This window comes from Diachasma alloeum, unplaced genomic scaffold, assembly GCF_001412515.2.
Source record: "Diachasma alloeum isolate Michigan unplaced genomic scaffold, Dall2.0 Dall_scaffold_01487, whole genome shotgun sequence".
NCBI lineage: Eukaryota > Metazoa > Arthropoda > Insecta > Hymenoptera > Braconidae > Diachasma > Diachasma alloeum.
Genome location: NW_021681584.1, coordinates 108,810 through 125,439, shown reverse-complemented (window position 1 = coordinate 125,439; position 16,630 = coordinate 108,810). Strand labels below are relative to the sequence as shown.

The following is a 16,630-nucleotide window of genomic DNA, read 5'->3' as shown; positions in this document are numbered from 1 at the left end:
TTTTCCCCACCGAAAGCTTCAATTCTTCATTCAAAGGACTCCTTGAAACTTCCTTATCTATTTCCAATAATAAAATCCAATAAATAACGAAAATTTTTATCAAAAATGTTGAATATCATTTTAAAAAGTTATCCAACTGCTAAATTGACATTTTAAATTGTTTTATCAACGCAATGCGCAGCCAAATCCACAATAAAAATAAATTAATTGAAAAAAATAATTAAAAAACCAGTAAATAAATAAATTGACAGTTGAAATTCCCTGATTCAATGAAGCATTTTCCATTCTGCTTGAAATAGCGCGGGAAAATTTACTCAGTTGGCAGCCCTGACCATAGTTCCATGCACTCTTCTCCTCGTGCTACGTTACCCCCATCTTCTCGTTCGTCCAGTATTCTGTCTGCAAGCCAACGTTGTGGGTCTAATAAATTCTCGAATAACCAAATATCCGCGTGGCCCTCGTAATCCCATCCACCTGTGTTAAACCCCGCCAAAATCGTGATGAACGCCGAGGAGGAAGTCATGAGGATCCAGAAGAAGCTCACGAAGATGTCAAACGGCGACGGGACGGTGAGTGAGTGAGTAAATTGAGAATGCCGTGAACGCTCCGAGAAATTTAACCGGGACGCGTCTCCTCTGGGAGTCCTCCAGCAACATCAATAGTCCTATTGTCCCATTCTCGAGGTTCTGTTTGGGTTTTTGGGTGATGAGATGAGTGATCGTTTATGCAACGTTTTTTTAGTCAATCGTTTTTGATTGATTCAGGGACAGGAGCAGGCCTTGGAGCTCCTCAAGATCCTGCAAAAATTACCAGTCGATTTGGAACTGCTCACCAAAACCAGGATAGGAATGACTGTCAATGCATTACGTAAATCCAGTCACGATGAGGAAGTCATATCGCTGTCCAAGACGCTGATTAAAAATTGGAAGAAATTTTTGAATGGTAATTTATTTGGGCATTCACTTATTCTTATCGACAAATGCGTTTTGTCAGAGGTGATGTTTCTAACGATTTTTTATTTGATCATTGATTTCTCCTGAAGTAATGATGCGATTTTGATTAGTCACGTCTCATTTTGAAGCCTCGAAAAATATCTTTAAAATGAAAAAAACTATTTGAAATTTCACTCAGCCAGTTTAGAGTTATTACAGATTGAAAACCAATTCATTTTTGTCAACTCTCCCTTGATATTCCAAAATGGTTTTTATTTCATTATTGATATGTCCTGAATTAATGATCCAATTTGGATGAGTCATATCTCATTTTAAAGCCTCAAAAAATATCTTTAAAATGAAAAAAAAATTGTGTAATTTTACTCAGCCAATCTTGGCATATTGAAGATCAAATCAGTCCATTTTAGAATTTGTGGAATGTATTCGTTACTTTCAGCTTCAAACAAAGATGGAAAGGACTCTGGGTCGACCAGCAGCTCCAAGAAGAAGGAGGAACGTTCAGAAAAGTCCAAAGACGACGACAGGAAGAAGGACTCAGACAGTGGTGACGTTAAAATTAAAGAGGAAAAATCCAGGAAGGATATGGATAAGAAGCAGACGTCCTTTCCTCCAGCCACCACCACTGATGCTGTAAGACTCAAGTGCAGGGAACTACTGGCGGCTGCCCTGAGGGTCGATGGGAAAACTATTGAGGGCTGTGCATCCCCTGAGGAACTCGCCGAGGAACTGGAGGAGGCTATTTATTGCGAATTTAAAAATACTGACAGCAGATATAAAAATAGGGTAAATATACAGTTGAAAAGACGAATAAAACATTTGAAATTTACCTTTCATAAATAGAAATAATTTATTGCACACTCTTAAAATAATTTTTTAAATTTAATTTTTTTAAATTCTTATTATTGAGATAATATTTCAATTGCAAAAAATAATCCATTTTTCACTATTCTTTATTTATTGAAATAATCGAATGGTAAAATCAGAGAGTATTAAATAGTATGCCATCAGAATTGGCCATTAAAATCGTTTTTCAATTCCCTATTAAAGATTAATCGATCTAATTTCAGTTCGAAAAATGTGATTCATCCAAAAGAAAAAGCTTGAAACGACCCTTGAACCCTCACATTTCCACTTGATTTTCATGCAGTAGTGAGACGTGAATACTCCCAACCCGTCAGCTGTCTGAATTTTTTTATTCTCCATTTGACATATTATTAACATCACTAAATTCCTCACTGTTAAACCCAGTAGACATGGCTTTCATTATTTAAATCGTCTCAAAGACAATCGAGTATTCACGGTAAATACAAAGAAACATCATAAATAATTATCGGACTATCTGTTTTATTTATTTCTCTTCCTGATTATCACTTATCTAAAAATGTACAAGAGAAAATTCAATTATAATGAGAAAAATATAAATCTCATTCCGGAAATATCGAAGACCTCGATGAAATGAATAATCTAATCGACAGCTGTATTCTATATTCGTAGGATGCCGAAGGGTAGATAATTAAAATACGTCTCAATTTTCGTATTATCGTAGACAGTATACAACTAATTACGCCGTTGAATCCTCTGTAAATTCCTTTAATCTAGAGATCCACTAGGATAAAAGCATCAAAATGTCGAGTATTTCGAGGCAAACGACTGCAAAATGATATATACATATAAATAATCATTCGTACATTGCATTCTCACGCGATTTATATTGATTGTCCAATAGTTTGAGTCACCTAGAATCGCAATTTAAATTTACCTGCGCAGATAATTCCATCTCCTTGGGTTTACGCTATTCCCTCGGTATTTCCACCAAATTTCCTCGTAATCTCCAGGTTTTAGTCATCAACTCCCCAGTACTAATCGATTGAATTCACAGAACTAATGGTAACTATCACCAACGATTGATCTCCACAGGTTCGTAGTCGTGTTGCAAATCTTCGAGACGCCAAAAATCCCACCCTGCGGACGAATTTCCTCGTGGGGGCAATTCCAGCGAAACGTCTTGCTGTGATGAGTGCCGAGGAGATGGCGAGTGACGAGATAAAACAGCTTCGAGACAAATTCAAGAAAGAAGCCATCAACGACGCTCAACTGGCCACTGTGCAGGGCACCAAAACCGATTTACTTAAGTGTGGAAAATGTAAACAGCGTAATTGCACGTACAATCAAGTGCAGACCAGGTCCGCTGACGAGCCCATGACAACGTTTGTGCTGTGTAATCACTGTGGCAATCGGTGGAAATTCTGCTAGGGAGCTTCCAGGGATGTCCCGTGGCGTTCGACTTCTGTTATCGAGTTGTATTTTTGGTTTGATGATGGCGACGCTCAGATAATTCATCAAAAGCTGAAATTTAACTTCATATTTTCGTCCCAAGTTCCGTTTTTTCCCCGAGGGATAGTCAATTCGAGAGACTGCGAGGGCTTTCAACAATTTAATTAAACTACAATAATATGTATTTTGGATTCAGGGATGAGTGATTATTTATGGATGGGGAGGTGGAAAGCAATTTTGTAATTTGTGCTTCGCTGAATTGAATTTGACACATTTGTACATCAATTTTGTGACAATGCCATGTGTATTCGTCTGTTTGATTTTCCTTGGAGTTCATCGGGTGTAGATTACATATTGTATTTTAAGGATCCTTTTCACCGACAGGCTCACTCCTACATATTATGGAAATACGTCTACCTTTGATTATCTTCTCTCCTTGATACATTGATTCTTCTGGGCCTAATACCTCATGATTGTACTTCTGACGCGCTACACCACTGAAAATAAATGCCATTAAAATATTTTTGTCAATGTCTTGTTTCACCCTTTAAAATGCATTTCATCAGAACTTTTCCTATGAACATGTTCTCTGAAGTTAATGTTGCTTTTATGTTTATTCGTTTCTCGCGGGTTGTATTGTTTTTTTTTTCGTTTTGCCTCGGCTAGTCTTTTTAATAAAGATATAAAAGATAGAGATAAAGATATAAAAATTTTTTTTATATGTATTTTAATGTGAAAATTGGGAGGATTCCAACAGTTCTTTTACCTCATTATGTAGAGGGATCTGCGGGGGAGGAGAAAGTCCTCGCGATAGTCTTTTTCGTTTCCCACGAGGGTCAGTCGCATTATGCAATCGGTTAGGAGACTTATTCCCGCTATCACATCTCCACAAAACTGAAAAATTTAAGTGAATTTATTTTTTGGAATAAAGGAAAATTTTGAGGGTTTTTTTTTGTTGGAGAGGAAATTTTTTGGGAACAATATTTACATTTTTTGCTAAGGTCATTTGGTTTTCATATAAGAGTGATGGACAAATGACTTTTCTTCATTTTTTTTCAAGGAAAATCATTCAAATAATTAACATTTCCATGGTTTACGTTAGAATAGTTAAAAATCATTATTTAATGAGTGAAATAAGACATGATTTCATTAATTATTTAATTGTTAAATGAATCAATTCAATGATTTGAAAACTAATCAAGAAAATTGTTGTTAAAGAATTAAAATGAGGGAATTAATAGAGAATAATTTTCCTAATTTTTTTTAAGGAAAATGTCAATAGGAACTTTTTGTAGAGAATTGAATTTAGAATAAAGAAGTTCTTTTGAAATTTCTTCCTGAAGTAAATCATTTGAATAATTAAAATTTCAATTTTTTAAAGTAAAATCATTAAATTTGTTATTTAATGAGTGAAATAAGACATGATTTAATTAATTCTTTAATCGCTAAATGCATCAAACCAATGATTTGAAAATCAACTAATCAAAAAAATTGTTGTTAGAGAAATAAAATGAGGGAATTTTCCTCGATTTTTTAGACAAAAATGGCAATAGGAATTGTTTGTAGAGAATTGAATTTCGAATAATGAAAATTTCAATGGTTTAAATTAAAATAATTTAAATCACTTATTTAATGAATGAAATGAGAAATAATTTAATTAATTATTTAATTGTTAAACGAATCAATCCAATGATTTAAAAATCAACTAATCAAGAAAATTATTGTTAAACAAATAAAAGAGGAAATTTACCCTGACACTATCGACATGAGGTTTTATTCTCCCCTCAGGAGCCAAATCCAGAACATGAACAAGTCCCAGTTGTGGCATGCCGGGTGGAAACGCCAGTTTCCTCACTCTATCAATGATTTTAGTATTCTCATCGTTCCAGTTAGCCCGCTCTGTCTCCCTGTACCCGTGAATCGCCTGCAAAATACTTGAACATCTGAATAAATACAATAATTAATCGTGAGTCGATCAGTTAATCTCACATCGTCCCAGTGGGAGAACTCGTAGCGCAGACGTTTCATGTAAGGCTCGACTTCATTGAACAGTCTCTCCTCTTCTTGTGGGGTAATAAACTCCGGGAATATTCGCATTGTTGACAACAGCTCTTCCCTCCATTTAGTATTCTCGTTTGTTTCTATTTTGTCTAGTGCTGATGTCGTTAATTGCGGAGAATTATAAATACTTCGGCTTGAAGGGGAGTATTTTTTTAATAGCAGTACTCGTTTCAACATTCTTCTCGACTAAATAAACAAAATGAACAGAGTAGACAGTGATTTTTATTATTACGCATTCGTTAGTAATTATTAAAAGAAGAAGAGGTAAAATGCGAAATGAGGGAGAGGATTTTCTTAATAATAATACTCGTTTTAATATTCTTCTTGACTAAATCGATAAAATGAATGGAGTAAATATTGATTTTTATTATTACGCATTTTTTTAGTAATTGTTAAAAGAAAAAAAGGTAAAATGCAAATTTTTAAGTCATCAATATCTCTTGAAAAAACGATACGATTTGAATAAGTCAAATTCCATTTTAAAGCATAAAAAAACTTCAAAAAGAGAAAAAAGTCTTCAATTTCATTCTGGGGATCGTTAGTTGTAGTTAATTAAAAATAGTTCATTTTACCCTTCTCACCTTCATTTACTCATATTTTAATTAATTTATAACTACATTTATTTATAAGTCAACATTCTTCTCAACTAAATAAACAAAATGAACAGAGTAAACAGTGATATTTATTATTACGCATTCGTTAGTAATTATTAAAAGAAGAAGAGGTAAAATGCGAAATGAGGGAGAATATTTTTTAAATAATAATACTCGTTTTAATATTCTTCTCGACTAAATCGATAAAATGAATGGAGCAAATATTGATTTTTATTATTACGCACTTGTTAGTAATTGTTCAAAGAAGAATAGTAAAAAAGCAAATTCTTAAAACATCGATAGCTCTTAAACAAACGATACGATTTGAATGAATCGAATTTCATTTTAAACTTTGAAAAAAAAACTTCAAAAAGGAAAAAAAATTCTTGAATTTCATTCTGCCGATCTTTAGTTACAACCAATAAAAAATACTTCATTTGACCCTCCTCCCCTTCATGTATTCATATCTCAATTTATTTATAAAATAATACGCACGATTAGATTATTCATCTTATTTTATTCAGCTCCCTCCGACGTTTCAGACAGAATATCTCAAATAAAACTCGCACTGGCGTCTCAATGATTCATCCATCATCAATAAATCATTTAATTATCAATTAATCTTCTTATTAAGGTTCTTGGTTATCAATCAGCTGATTAATTAGTTGAAAGAAAAACACTGCGAATAGGTTAAACGAAGTATCATTTTTCGGTGCGCGGCTGCGCGCGCTCGTCGCGCCTGCGCAGTGGGACGGAGTGAGAGCAGCAAAATGGCGGCGCGCCGGCAGAGACTCACGTGTGTCAGACAATGAAAGACGCCGAATCTCGATGTTTACGGTTAAATTACGCGATAATTGTCGAGTGAATTGTAGTGTCATGCATTCTTTTTCTATAGACAATCAATTGAACAATGAAAACGGCGTAAATTCACGGGAATTCGGATGTTTTTGTCAGTGCTGTGTCGGGACAAAGGATTTTGCCGCGAGACGCCATGTTAAATCGCGGAGTTTTTGTTTTATTCGTGCGGAAGTGTAGAGTGAATGTGTTTTGTTGTTTCATGTGAATGTGGAGGGCTTTGATGACTTGAGATAATGGGCCTATTTCCACCGGGGAGTTGGACATGAGTAGAGATTAAGTAACTCGTCGGTGGAAACACAACGATGAAGTCTCGGTGGAAACGGGACAGGAGTTGGCTATTATTTCCCGTGTAAATGGAAATCCATCGAACTTCTTTTGAGTTTATGTCTACGACAACACACTTCAAGTTCGGCGCGGTGGAGATAGGCTCAATTTCTTGGTCGATGTTGAGTTTACGCGGGACATTGTGGGGGTTGCGGGTCGTCAACAATGCAGTGATTCCTGTGCAGGCGGTACGAGACCGACTCCACGTGCTGCGTAGTGACAGAGCCGCGGGACAGATGACGCGGGGCATCATCAGGTCGGTGAGTGGAGCGTGTTCATTCCTATGTCGGATTATACGGGGATTTGTTATGATCAGGAAATGTTGTCTTGAAATGATTGAAATTGAAAAATAATTTGTTTTGGGTACTGAACGCTGGATTATGTCGGCGCGAGGGGTTTTACGGGAAAATGTCGAGAGACATCTTTTGTTGGGAATTTTGCCAGCTACAAAAAATTTCTTATGACATTTTTGTCTAACATGCGTCGTTTTGGAGATAAATTGACAATTGTGAAACACGAATTTCGTGAATAAATTTGAAGATTTATATTGTTTGTTTGTAATTTATCTTATGAGTGAGGGGGGTGTGGGCTAAATGTCAAAAGACATTTTTTGTTGGAAATTTAATGCCCGAAGAAAACTGTCTTTTAACATTATTCCCGAAAATTGGTGACTAACGAGATAATTGTAAAATTAAGGAAAACTAATTTGGTAGCCGGTAGAAAAATAAGGTTTTTGTTTATTTCAAATTGATTTTATGAACAGTTTTGAAGAGACGATGTTTGAAAACATTTTTTCTTTCCATAAATCGTTCTTGAGATTAATTAATAATTAACAAAAGCGAATTTCATGAAAAAAAAATATGAAAAATTTCTGTTTGGTTCGGATTTATCTAAAAACGAGTGGATTTCCAATAAAATATCAGAAGAGATTTTTCCTTAGAAATTTAATTCTCGAAATAAATGGTTTATTGACCTTGAATTGATAAATAATCCGGTTAATTATCAATTAGTAATTATTCTATGCTAAAAGGCATCTTCAGTAGAAATTCGTGATTTAAGTTTACAAAATCGTTGCAGCTGGATTATTTTGGAGAAATGATTCTAATTTTTGAAGAAATAATTGTTCTAATCTCCTAAAAATTCAATTTCCTACGAAATAATTCGTCATTTTCCCTTCCAATCACCCATCACATCGAGACACAGGTTTAATTACAAAAATAAAAAATAATAATTTCGCTATTCAAATTCATGCAAATCGCAATAAAAATAGTTCTGACAATCAATCGAACTAGTCACACACACCAGTCCCCATATTAAATTAGTACAAAATAAAAATTGTCAAAAGTATCTTGATTTCACGAAGAGCCAAATTCGAATAACAGAACGAGAATTGTGGAATGCCTGGCAGGTTCTTCTCGACTTGACGAAATCATTAAGGGGGCTAAATCCAATAAAGGACCGCAACCCGGGGTTTCAGTCAGAAGAAAACATTCCCCGTGAGTCGATCGGTAGCATCGTAATCACCGTCAATGATATCGATGGATGTCCATTCCGCATCAAACTCAATCCCTAACATTTGGGCCCTCTCTCTCTCTCTCTCTCTTTCTCTCCCCCCTCCCCTCCCGCGACTTTTTCCACTCAACTCACGGTTAAAACTCTCTTTCCAATCCCTCCATCGGCTATTAAATTAGTTGAATAAACCGCTAAATAATTCCGATCGCGCGCGCATCAAGGCGCTTACGGTCACGTTTGAGGGAACGCCGTTGGTGAACCGGTTCGAGAGTAAACAAAACAAAATAAATACGGTTTGAGGAGCGATGAGAAACATTGAGGGGGGTCGAAGGGCGGGGGCAGGGAGGGGAGGGGAAGATGTATCGCATATAAATCATTAGGCGAAGAAATTTATAAAATTCACTTTGGGACAGTCAAAAAAATGCCAACAATGTCATTCCCGATGCAATTGCTATTTTACTTTCCAGACTTGATCTCACAACTACATAAATATTTATCAGGTGGTACTTCTACATCGTTGACAACTCTTTCACATTGACGTTTGTGGACTTTTTATTCCGCTAATTGAGGAGAGTCGCTTCGGATTGTGACGGATTCAAATTTAATAGACGATTTGTTTGTTACAAATTATGAATTTTTAGGTGGTGATAAATTGTTTTTTTCGTCGTCTAATGATGATTTCATTGGGAACTAGTAGTATTTATTTGGATCAGGCAAATATTTGTTTATAAATCACGAGGTCTCGGGAGTGAGAAAAAATACTGAAATGCGGGAAAACTTTGCGCCAAGAATTCTCAGTCAGAAGGGGACGAAAAATCTGAAAGATGGTTTAAATTATTTGTTCATGTCACAGAAACCAGATTAAGTGAGTTGAGGGTGATCTGAAGATGAGATCCGATCAATTAGCCCCTCATGTATAGATATTCCAAATTTTTATTTTTTTCCTCATTGAAGTAGTTTTGAAGAAAATTGCGAGCTAATAAAAAAAATTTGCTAGTTAGTACTTTTTTTAAAATAAATTTTTGAAAAATCACCCCTGAAAAAAAGGCGTTATCTCCCCTATTTCATTATTTCCAAAAAATTTTATCACCGATCGGTAGCAAATTGTTTGAAGATTTTTGCGAGTTAAGAAAAAATCGTCAATGCACTCCTATTATTGTGTAAATTAACAATTCCAATTTCAACTGAAAACCAGAGTTGATGACCAGAATTTGTAGCAGAGATGTCAGACAAGATATGAATGTTTTTTTGGGCTCAAACGAAAGAGCGGGTCGAGAAATGGTGTGCTAGGACCTCTAAAGATGGTTTTGAACCAGGGGAGACTCCTAGACCCCAATGTTCTATACATACTCCTAGACCCCATTGTCCTCCTAGACAATGATGTCACAACTCTGCTTTTCAATTGAAAACAGATATCATCTTTAGAGACATTTGTCATGTTTAGAGGCTCTAGCACGTCATTTCTCGACCCGCTCTTTCATTTGAGCCCAAAAAAACATTCATATCTTGTCTGACATCGCTGCTACAAACTCGGGTCTACAACTCGGGCCTTCAATTGAAAGCCCGAGTTGAAGACCCGAGTTTGTAGCAAAGATGTCAGACAAGATATGAATGTTTTTTTGGGCTCAAACGAAAGAGCGGGTCGAGAAATGGCGTGCTAGGACCTCTAAAGATGGTTTTGAACCAGGGGAGACTCCTAGACCCCAATGTTCTATACATACTCCTAGACCCCATTGTCCTCCTAGACAATGATGTCACAACTCTGCTTTTCAATTGAAAACAGATATCATCTTTAGAGACATTTGTCATGTTTAGAGGCTCTAGCACGTCATTTCTCGACCCGCTCTTTCATTTGAGCCCAAAAAAACATTCATATCTTGTCTGACACCTTTGCTACAAACTCGGGTCTTCAACGCGGGCTTTTAATTGAAGGCCCTAGGGGATATCCAAGATCGCGGGGCTCACACCTGTGATCCACCTCGCATTTTCGCACGATTATTAAAATTATTTATACTATTCAAATCACCTCCTTTTCGTTCCATTCCATTCCTAAAATGTGAACAATTTTTTTGACTTTTCTTTGCATTTTACCAGGGGAAAATTTTGCAGTAGAGTTTTTATTTAGCGTTGAGTTGTCGCGTGTCTTCAGAAGACTCAAAGAAATTTTCTTCATCGTCTGCGATGTTTATTTTCTACATGTTAGACAGCTCGTGTCTGACCGCAAGTAAAATCACAGGTATTGAAATGTGGAGGACCTTTTCACACGTCTAATATATCCTATTTTGCTCATAATTCAGACTCGTTTGTGTGGTTTTCCATGGCGCATGCAGCATGGAGAGGGTTTTTAGAAATATTTCTACACTGATCTATATTACTATCTTGTCGCAGCGGTACCCTTTTAGTTTCTTCAACTCTTTTCATCTGCGGTTTATATCAATTCCATTGTCTCGAATGAGATTTGAGAATCTATTGTAGGAACAATCTGATGCTATTGTAAAATTGAAAAAATCGGCCATAGCGTGTGGCTCGACGAATACACACGAGTCCTCGGGGGTAATAGCTCTCAGCACCCGCGGCTTTGTAACGCTTAGTTTTTTTTTTGTTTTGGTCAGTTCAGTTTGTTTTATTTATTTCGTTAATTTTTTTTTGAGGAGTCGTTGTCGCTTTAGAAATAGTCACGCCAGGGCACTTGCCCGTCGGGTGTTCGTTATGTGCATGACAAAAGAATATTTTTTTTTTCGGGGTCTTGAATAACAGTATGTGTATTTCAAATTGTTCTTTATTGTTGGGGGTACTGGTTGGGGGAAGGGTTAATGTAATTGTCAAATTATGGAGAATACACGGTTGAAAATTTATTTTTCAACGAAATTTTACGAAATTACGCCATTAAAAATTCAACACTATGAAAAAATCAATGGAAATTATATATTTGTCTAATTATTTCATGAAAATTTATAGAAATTAGGGAAATTCAGGTAAATGAACTCTTGAATTTTTTGAGGGAGTAAAGTAAAATTGAAAATAACTAGGATTTAACATTAAAAATGAATTGATTAAAAATGATGATAATTAAAAATGGTAAAAATTAAATTATAGTTACAATTATAATAAATTTTAAGGAATTTCGTCATTAAAAATTTTAAATTTCATAAAAAAATTATTAAAAATTGTATATCAGTTCAATTATTTCATGAAAATTAATAAAAATCTGGAAAATTAAGATAAATATACTCTCGAATTTTCCAAGAAAGCAAAAAATAAACTAAAAACAATTAGGATTTAAGATTGAAAATAAATTGAATTATAATAAAAATTATGACAATTAAATTATAATTATAATAAATTTTAAGGAATTTCGTCATAAAAAAATTGAAATTTCATTTTAAAAAGTATTGGGAATTGCATATCAGTTCAATTATTTCCCGAAAATTGATCAAAATGTGGGAAACTCAGGTGAATATGCTCTCGAATTTTCCAAAGAAATAAAAAATAAATTAGAAATAATTCGCATTGAAGAATTGGAAAATAACTTTATCACAAAATAAGTACATACTGAAACACATGTGCAACGATGATTATCCCAGTAGAGTAAAGATTACTGGGGATCGGGGTAATGACTCGGCTCTGCCCTCCGTGACTTCATGGCCTCTGTTGTTAAACCTCCTCGCACTTCCAAAAAGTGCTGGGTCGTCCTCACCCATTTGGCGTTGCTTATTAAAGGCCAACGAGAGGTCTAACGCTTTGTTTGATCGGCGACTCACCAAGCTACGAATTAAGTTGTTATCGGGGCATTAACGAATTACCAGGGTCCAGAGGTGTGGACTTGATTTGTTGTCGGTCCAAAGGGGGAATTCGAGGTGTGCAAGAGGCAGTATTTACACGTATTTACTCGATTGCCTGTGGTGTAAATACTGCCCTGGAAAATGAATTATTATTCGTGTAATTAAGTTTCGGGTGGTTTTCGTCGGTTTACGCACGTGAATTATTCACTATTATCTCTTTATAGCACTGAAATGTTTATTTTACAATGAACACTTCATGCATTTCACATTTTATTTTTATTCAATTATTTTTATGAATTAATTCTTTGAACAGGGTTTTGTAACATTTTATTAGTTGACGATAAAAATTATTTCGAGTGGAATTTCCCCGATTGAAAATGGCCTGTTGAAAGTACTATTTTATTTCAATTAAAATGCCATTTTTAATAGTCAATCGTGAGGAAATTCTACTTAAAGTTATCGTTTCAATTTTAAGGTTCTGATAGAGTAAATAGTATTAATTTTTTTCGTGGTTTTAAAGTAAAATAAAATGGATATTTTGTATTTTATTTCATCACAAATTTCTGGGGTCACGGTGCACAGCAATTATTGACCATCATCTGTCCCAAATTTTAGTCTTATTTCAATTTTTTTATTGAATGAAAATGAAAATTATATTGAATGGAATTTATTGAACACAAATTTAAATAATTAATTATGATGAAATTTAACTTGAAATAGTAATTTCCTTTTAAATATTTTGGTAAAGTAAACAATATTAATTTTTTCGTATTTGGTATTCATCTGTCCCAAATTTTATTTTCATTTCAATTTTTCAAATTATGCAAGTTTTTATTAATTGAAAACGAGAATTATATCGAAGGGAATCTCTCTCATTAAAAAGTTTCCTGTATTTGAATTAAAACACAATTCTAAATAATTAATCATGATGAAATTCAACTTGAAATAGTCATTTCCTTTTAAATATTTTGGTAAACTAAACAATATAATTTTTTTCGTCTTTTTAAAACTCAAATAAAATAGACATTTGGCATTTCATTCCATCAGAATTTGCCATGAATCGATACCTACACCAACCCATTGGCTAACAACTCTCCAAAACATTGAAATCTTTATTTTACAATGGACTTGAGGCAAAAAAAAATTGGTTAAATAAGATAAATGTCGATCAATGGCGGCGAACTGCGATTTACCAAGGGATAAAGACAGTTTCCACGTTCTTCTGACGGCGGAATCTTTGGTGGGAGGGGTGAGGTGGGGAAGGGAGGACTGGAGACATAAAAAGCCGACGATGGCACTGAGAGGTTGGACGTGCCTACCTATAATTGTTCTCCGATGTAATTGCCCGTGTGCGCGCTGGTCAGTCCCTTTTGGACTCTTTCGGATTTCTCATTCGGGGTGTTCGACGATTCCAAATGCTTGGGAAAATTTTCACGTGGCGGCATATCTTCAGGGTCACAGAGAGGGAGGGAGGAGGTGGGGAGGGGGGGATACAATCTACTCCTTTATGTGTGAATTTTATCTCAAAATTCTTGGCGTTTTTTCGATGAAAGTGTCAATGAAGGCGGGAGTAAAAGGAAAAATAAAAATAGAGGCGAATAAAAATTGATGGGCTGAATGAATTTTTCTTTCCTTTTTTTGATGCATCAGCTTTATTGAGTCATCATCTTGTGTCAATTGGATTTTTAATTTTTATTCCCACTCTCATGATGTTCTACCACAACTCGGGATGCAGTGCAAAAGCCACTGGTTATGCTGGTGATAGGATGTGATAGAGGTGGCGATCAGACACTCGAGTGTACACTGTGATCCCTGGTGAGTCGCGAGAGTGGTAACGAGTCGGGTAGATGGTGGAGAAAAATCGGCGGTGCCACTTCAAAGCGAGAATCCCGCGCAATCAGAGCCCCTCCTCCTCTTCTCCCATTGCCGGCAGTAGCTGTGTACCCCCAATGCGCGTTATATGGTTGAGGTGCATCGCGACGAAATGCACCTTATCCGAGTCAACTCTGACTTTTTCATAATTTATAATGGAATTTTTTTTTTTCGCTCGGTAGCGTGATTAATTTTCTTTTTTGGAGATTTTTTCTTTCATTCGACAGTGTGTGTTTGGCAGCATGTTCTACATTGCTGAATATTATCGAAGTTCCGGGAGTCGTTGGAACTTTTTATCGAGGGGCAGCTCCACTGAGATCTATAGGAATTTTTGGAAATTGAGAATTTCATGAAAAAATTGAGGAAAAAAGAAATTTTGGTTCTGCTATTCTATGAAAATTGAGAGGAATCAGGAAAATTCTGGTGAAATCATTTTTGAAGGTTCGGTTAATTGAACTACTCATGTTTTGAGGGATAATTTAACAATTTTGCGGTATTATTGTCTTGCTTCAATGCAGAAATGGGAAATTCTATTTCCCAATTTTAAATTTCATTAGTATTTTCTTTTTAAATCGAACAAAATTTATGGAAAAATCCATTCTTTTTTATTTTATGTACACGGAGAAAATTATTTGATGAATTTTAACAACTAGTTGGGGAAATTTAACAAATAATTAATTAAAATTCAGAAAAGATTTATTAATTTCATTCGAGAGCCATTTGTTAAATTCCCTTTTTTATGATGGATCAAATGTAACAACAAATTGTAGATTGACTGAGTCAAAATTGATTGAGTTTATTGGAATAAAACTGTTAAACATCTTTGGCTGAAACTTTCCGTGAAGTCCTCGAAATTTTTTTCTCACTGAAATTTTACGTAATTTCGTTATTAAAAATTCCAAATTCATTGATTAATTATCAAATTTCACCAACAAGTTGTTGAAACTCAATAACTGATTGATAATTCATTTTTTCAACAACTAGTTGACAAAAAAAAACTAGTTGTTCGTATTTCAATAACTACACTGTTACAAATTTTTTTGAAAATTAGCAATAGTTGCACTTGAATTCTCAATATTGTGAATTTGAATTAAATTTAAGATCAAATCGTTCATGGAATCTGTCACTCAGGAAAATTGTTGCTTGAATTTTCAAATTATTTAATAATATTCATCGATTTTTCGATTTCGATTTTTCAATACCAAAATACATGAAAATTTAGTGTGAACGAGTGATTTGTTAAAAATTTCAAGATTTCTGGCCTGAAATTTCAGGAGTAATTGTCAACTAGTTGTTGACATTCACCAAATAATTTTCTCCGTCTACAGACATGGAATAAAAATATAATATTCAATTTACGCGAAAAATGTATTGATGGCAAATATTGAGGTATGTAAAGTGGCATAAAAGAATAATGAATACAGGAGGCCGCAGCGAGACGATGAAGTAAATCGTGTAAAAATTATTGTCAAGATATACGACGCCATTACTTGGATTGGAACTAATTACCACCCAGAAGCGACGCGCGTAGCAAGCCCCTCTTCTCGAGTGAATAGTTCTGACCTATCAGTATACAACAACCCCATGGATAATGAAAAAACACTAGCTCGGTGAATCGCTCCGCCACCGATTTATTCCCTCGTAACTGGGGTTTTACTGGGTTTAATGAAAGAAAAGGAAAAAATCGGGGGTATTTTATCGTTGGTATGAGTGACGGTAAAAGGGAGGGAATTTTTTTCATTTTTTTTTTCTACGAGGAAAGATGAAATTCTAGCCGTTTTGTATTTTGTGCATGTGCATTACCCTCACCCAAAGGCGATAATGCTACCGGTTGTTGTCATCCTCGTCGTCATCATCATCATCATTATCATCATCATCGTTATTACTATCGTTACATCGCGGAGTTGTAGACGACTCATGGCAATTATTATTACAAATCATTATTATTGGGTTATTTGTTAATTTGGAATTAGGGACAAGTGGATGATTGTAATTGAGGGATTACGTTGTACTTCTTGTTAATTAAACGTCTAATTATTTTTTGTTAGCAGGATTTTGTGGGAATAGAGTGAAAATGTGATGGTGAATAATTATTTGGCATTTTAGTTTATTAGAATGGAGGATGAAGTGACATTTCTCATGTTTTTATTGATATTTTTAATTCAAATCATCATTTTGTGATTTATAACGCACATGTTGAATCATTTTCGTTGTATAAACATTATCTAATATCGCTTCTAATTTTTTTATTCAAGTGGATTGAATTGAGGTAAATCAACTTTTGAGATGAATAGATTTTGAAAAATAATAATTTTGTGCTAAAAAAAATTTAAGTGGAAAAATCCACCTTTTAGTGATGACAGCGTACATTAGGGACAACATTTTTTTGTTAGCAGGATTT

At 34.8% G+C, this 16,630-nt stretch overlaps 2 protein-coding genes across 2 annotated transcripts; one reads left to right on the top strand and one right to left on the bottom strand.

The window, feature by feature from the left end:
• The first annotated feature begins 381 nt into the window (after window positions 1-381).
• Window positions 382-3,748, top strand: LOC107046545 (transcription elongation factor S-II). The gene is made up of 4 exons (XM_015269182.2): window positions 382-569; window positions 765-942; window positions 1,390-1,736; window positions 2,871-3,748. Exons 1-4 carry the CDS (start codon window positions 501-503, stop codon window positions 3,204-3,206), a joined length of 930 nt encoding a protein of 309 aa, XP_015124668.1. The 5' UTR covers window positions 382-500; the 3' UTR covers window positions 3,207-3,748.
• LOC107046546 (alpha-ketoglutarate-dependent dioxygenase alkB homolog 7, mitochondrial) lies at window positions 3,375-6,586 on the bottom strand. The gene is made up of 5 exons (XM_015269184.2): window positions 6,377-6,586; window positions 5,217-5,474; window positions 4,978-5,151; window positions 3,994-4,121; window positions 3,375-3,724 (listed from the first exon to the last, which is right to left on the bottom strand). Exons 1-5 carry the CDS (start codon window positions 6,389-6,391, stop codon window positions 3,589-3,591), a joined length of 711 nt encoding a protein of 236 aa, XP_015124670.1. The 5' UTR covers window positions 6,392-6,586; the 3' UTR covers window positions 3,375-3,588.
• Window positions 6,587-16,630: the final 10,044 nt, after the last annotated feature.

What these genes read in the sequence shown, in the direction of transcription:
- LOC107046545 (XM_015269182.2), top strand. Translation starts at nt 501, where the DNA reads ATGAACGCCGAGGAGGAAGTCATGAGGATCCAGAAGAAGCTCACGAAG. An exon ending in TGTCAAACGGCGACGGGACG is followed by an intron (nt 570 to 764) that starts GTGAGTGAGTGA and finishes TGATTGATTCAG; the next exon opens with GGACAGGAGCAGGCCTTGGA. An exon ending in ACAGCAGATATAAAAATAGG is followed by an intron (nt 1,737 to 2,870) that starts GTAAATATACAG and finishes TGATCTCCACAG; the next exon opens with GTTCGTAGTCGTGTTGCAAA.
- LOC107046546 (XM_015269184.2), bottom strand. An exon ending in AGTTCTCCCACTGGGACGAT is followed by an intron (nt 5,152 to 5,216) that starts GTGAGATTAACT and finishes AGTATTTTGCAG; the next exon opens with GCGATTCACGGGTACAGGGA. An exon ending in CTCATGTCGATAGTGTCAGG is followed by an intron (nt 4,122 to 4,977) that starts GTAAATTTCCTC and finishes TAAATTTTTCAG; the next exon opens with TTTTGTGGAGATGTGATAGC.